Source organism: Sinocyclocheilus grahami, unplaced genomic scaffold (assembly GCF_001515645.1).
Source record: "Sinocyclocheilus grahami isolate Dianchi unplaced genomic scaffold, SAMN03320097.WGS_v1.1 scaffold583.1, whole genome shotgun sequence".
NCBI classification, from domain to species: Eukaryota; Metazoa; Chordata; class Actinopteri; order Cypriniformes; family Cyprinidae; genus Sinocyclocheilus; species Sinocyclocheilus grahami.
This window is the reverse complement of record NW_015505762.1, coordinates 998,735-1,003,493: the sequence shown is the minus strand read 5'-3', so window position 1 is coordinate 1,003,493 and position 4,759 is coordinate 998,735. Positions and strand designations below refer to the sequence as shown.

Genomic DNA, 4,759 nt, shown 5'->3' with positions numbered 1-4,759 from the left:
GCTCTTCAGTGCCTTGTTCTATTATGCCTTTGTTCTGTTGTTCAGCCTTACGTGTGTGACGTGCAATTCTCCCACAAACCCCTTGGGCATTGAGACAAAAATGATGTCTGAGCCGCTCTACTTCCTAGTATGTGGACTTACCACAGTCCTGGCCCTGCTACCTAGGTATTACTCACACATCTGAATCAGCTCATTTACATACCAGTCACAGTAATGGACTGTAACACTGACTACTTTTAAATAATAAGGCGATTATTATTAAGATGTTTACATGTCACAAGCGAACCCTCTTCACTTCCGTTTACATGCAATTATTCTGATTATTTGCAAAGACATATGGTTATTTTACCGCCATTATTTGCACACCCAACAACAGGATCAAATGAAAAACATGTCTAGAGATGTACTAGAAGTTTGCCCTATGCTGCACCGCTTTCTTTGCACCACTTCATTTAGCGATTCTTAGAGAAGGGAAAACTTTAGAACAATGTCAGTGAGTTCATTCATGAAATGATGTAAACAACACACCGCATCTGTGTATATCAAAGCACATTCTCACTTTGGTCAGTGCAGTAATAATGTGATTAAGGTGTTTATATGCCTGTTTATTGCCATTAAAATTGGCATACGCCACATAGTTTGATGTGATTATGGTTTGAACAATTATGAGCTTAATCGCATTAGTTTGATTGAGGTATTATGTTGATGTGAAGTAAAGTTTAATTGCGATATTGCCAAAATCCCATTATAATCGCATTACGAGGGTGCATGTGAATGTAGCGCTGTTTCAAAATCCAGTGACCTGACTACCAAGATGGCATGTTGAAGGCTAGAATACACTACATGACTTTTAAAATCCGAACAGATTTTAGGCATCATACACTTGCATATGGCTATAGAAAAAAACTGGGCATCATACACTTAATATATGTATGCGCTGCATGTTTCAGATTGAAGCATGGCTCTGTTTTCAGACCATGAGCATCTCATGATCTGCCAGTGTTTGTAGGGTCTCAGAGTAGCTCCATCTCTGCATCTGCTCTGAGTTTGGGTCACTTCAGAGGGATAGTTCACCCAAAAATGAAAATTCTGCCATTAATTACTCACCCTCATGTCGTTCCAAACCCGGAAGACCTTCGTTAACATGTGCCAAACATCTTCCCATAATTCTAATGAGAAGTGCTTATCAATATAACCGTTAAGGTCTCTCTGACATTATTGTACAATAAAGACAAATTAATTATAATTATTATTTTTACTGTCATATTGATAGATAATCAAAATTTTGGCCAAATTGGGCAGCCCTACAAACAAGCACAGCAAACAATATATGTTTTAAAATATCAAACATGTTTGATATCCTCCAACTGGATAGAATCAAAGTCTGTGCAAAATCTGTCAACTCCATCTGCTAAAAACATGCAGACTGACTGACGGTCGACTCTTTCGGACTGCAAATCTGGGCAAAAGTCTTGTTGTGTATTTCAGCTTTTAAACACACTTCCGACACAAAGATTACTTCTAGGTTTTTTCCTATTTCTAAGGCAATGCTGCATATATCTTTCACAGTAAAGGCAAGAACCTGCATGTACAAAATTTTATAGTGTGATTTAAGCTAAAGAAGCAACATTATTTACACTGTTATTTAAGAACTGTTATTGAAATCCAGTCTTGACAAACTAGTTTTCAGTTGTTCCCAATTCAAGTAGATAGGATCTATATTGTATTCCTTTTACCTGCATAGAAAAGATGCCTGTGGGTGTTGCCACAGTAACTGGTAAAAAAAAAAAGACTTCTGCCAAACTTTATTGGAATAAGTCTCTCATGGTTTTATCTTGTCATGATGGTACGGTCTAATTAACTCTTGTCTCTTTCTGTGTCACAGGATCCTGTGTCGTGCCTTTCGTAGCACTATCTGTCCATCTGACCTGGTGAGAGCACAGAAAATGGAGAGACTCTCTGCACAAGACTATTCCACGAGTTTACGGCAGTGGAAGGAGAACAAAGCTGCTCAAAGACTGTCCTCCAGACACGTCCCTCAGAACCTCAGTGTGAATGCTGACATGCCCCATTTAACAGAATGTATAGCTGAAGCAGGCGCTGTTCTCTCATGACCAATAAGAAAGTTGCCCTTGATCATGTAAACATGGTCATTAGTTCAAATAGTGACCATATATTCTTGCACTTTAATGATCGGCAGATACTCTGACCAGTCAGACATCAGATCTGGCTTTTCTCTGCCCAGCAAGTGTTTTCACAGTGATGTACAGTACCTGGGCTCTGTGGAGCTTACAGATTAACTGCATCGCAAACTCATTCCAGTCCAGTGATCGCAGAATAGACTTGGAGTCTGGCTTTTGTAGACAAAAGATATTCAGAGAAGAAATGTTTACATTTCACAAGGCTGTGCCTGTGGCATTTTTAATTACACATGCACTCCAGATTTACGCAAGAACCTCAGAGTTCTGAGGATGAATTGTGGGTTAGAATGTGGCTAGTGTTTGCCAACATAGTGTGGCTACTTTTCTCCTACTTAAATGCAATACTCCATTTTTGGCTATTGAGGGTAAAAAATTCAGAACTTCACAACTGCATAGACCATGAGAAAATGAGCTCGCACACTTCCCATAACACTAACATGTGCGTAAACTAACACAAATTCCCACAGTCATATTTATTCTAGCAAACTGCAAATGATGGTCTTACTCTTTGAAAATATAGGAATGATCAAATTAAAAGATTTTTTTTTTGGTAATCTCTTAATAATTAGGAGAAGCATGACTGTGTCTGTTTGATACTGTATCTGATCATGGAGAAGTTCAATATCATGAGGCCTTTACATTAAATGAACCTTCCATGCTCAGGAATAAAATGAGGCGAACATAAACAGGAGCTAATGTATTTGTGACCCAAGGTCCTTGATGTCCATTTGTGTGTTCAATCTGACAGTGAACATGCTGACTGCATGCATTACAAATGGACACGTCCAGTATTTTATTATGAACGCTAGATTGCTTTTTATACTTCAATGCAATTTTATTTTCATTGAGAAAGTGAATGCTTGAATTTTGAAAATGTGAATTAATAATCCAGAATGATCATCTAAGATGATTTTGAGTCATTGACTAGAAAACATTATTTATAGTCATTATTTTACATCTTATGTGAGCCATTTGTAAATTTGCAATAAAATACTCAAAACGTTAAACCTAGACTACTCCTTGAATATGAACATATATACAACAGGTATAAACAACAGAGGAAAGATGTCCAGACTACAAAATAAAAGTCTTTGTGAACCATTATAGTTGTATAACTGGGATAAAGGGTGATAATGTACACCCTTACATAAAGTAGCAGCTCACAAGACATGCTTGCTTTATTTTAAGTTCTCTTACATCCAGCTCCATGTTTTTTTTTTTTGCTTTTTTCCTGGTGACTTAAATTTAAAAATTTAAGATGAGGTCACCCATAGTCATTTTTACTACTGTCAGCAGTCATTTTGAGTCACAAGATAGCTAGATTACTACAAAGTAAGTTTTTTTTTTTTACGGAACAGAACTGAGTACATTCACATGCAATATCTTTAAACAATGAAGGGCAAATTAACAGAAAAAATACAAAATGACTAGGGTATGGCACACACAAGACAGGTAACATACAACAGTTTTGATTCAGAAAAGGATACAATTAATAAAATGTCTGGTTGGGGCAAGTTGTCACACGTGCTGCTTTATTGTACAGAAATTAACCAAATGTAAATTCAGAAATAGTTGTAGACAGCTTTTTTTTTTTTTTTTTTATTAAACTTTTGAAGAACTTTTCAAAGTTAGAAGTTGCATTTAAAGTCGACTTGGCTTAAATGTTTGAATGGGCATGACACTTTTACATAAGAGCGTTATAAGGATATGAGATGCTCTGATATGGCGCTTAATATTGTATGGGGAAATGTGCTGTGGTCAGGAGATGGCAGCATAAACAAGTAGCTATAAGTACCCTACTATATTATATCATAATAGGTTACACATGTACTTTAACTCAACTACATACACAATTCAACTAATCACTGCTGCTAACTCTTTCATTTGTTCTGATTCCTGAATTTAAGCTGTGACATTTTAATGTTGCTTTTTTTAAATGCCACAGGTGAATGAAAAATGGCAAAACTACCATGTAATTTAATTTCTGATTTGTACAGTGGCATAAATGACAGTAGAATTTACCAACTTTTGAAAACTCAAATGACTCCTCTGAAGACTCAGCTTATGTAAATGATGTGAAGAAGAAGAAGAAGTGACATTTTGAGGTAAATCAGTGTAACAATGTACTGGACATGTAAATTATTCTTCATAACCAATTTCTTAATTAAAATTAATCTCTTTTTTCCCCATGAGGCCTTGAAACATTTCACAACTGTTTAGATTCAGAGCAGCTTTCAGAACTTTTGCACAAGCAAGTCTCTCTTCCAAAGCCTATGCAGCTCGCTAAGACAGCAACCTAATCATAATGGAAGTTCTATAAGCGACTGATTTGGAATGTTCTTCACAGACAGCAACACAGACAGTGCTCACATGGGAGACTCAATGGCATTAGCATGTTGCTAAGTTTAATTTAGAGTCTAGAATCTTAAACAATTTCTTATATTTCACAGCCAGGGAGTGATCTGAAAAAACATTCTAATGTCAAACTGTACAGCAAAATATGCACTTTACATTTTTATGTAGCCTATTAATTAAGCAGATGCTTTGATCCTATTTTT

The 4,759-nt window shown here is 36.3% G+C and overlaps 1 protein-coding gene across 2 annotated transcripts in view; it reads left to right on the top strand.

The window, feature by feature from the left end:
- Positions 1–3,291, top strand: part of LOC107556926 (probable phospholipid-transporting ATPase VD) — a 25,370-nt gene extending 22,079 nt beyond the window's left edge. For both annotated transcript variants that reach the window (XM_016240184.1, XM_016240183.1), the window contains exon 23: positions 1,886–3,291. In XM_016240184.1, the coding sequence (XP_016095670.1) occupies positions 1,886–2,114 (229 nt within the window). In that variant the 3' untranslated portion in view covers positions 2,115–3,291. The remainder of the gene's footprint in view (positions 1–1,885) is intronic.
- Positions 3,292–4,759: the final 1,468 nt, after the last annotated feature.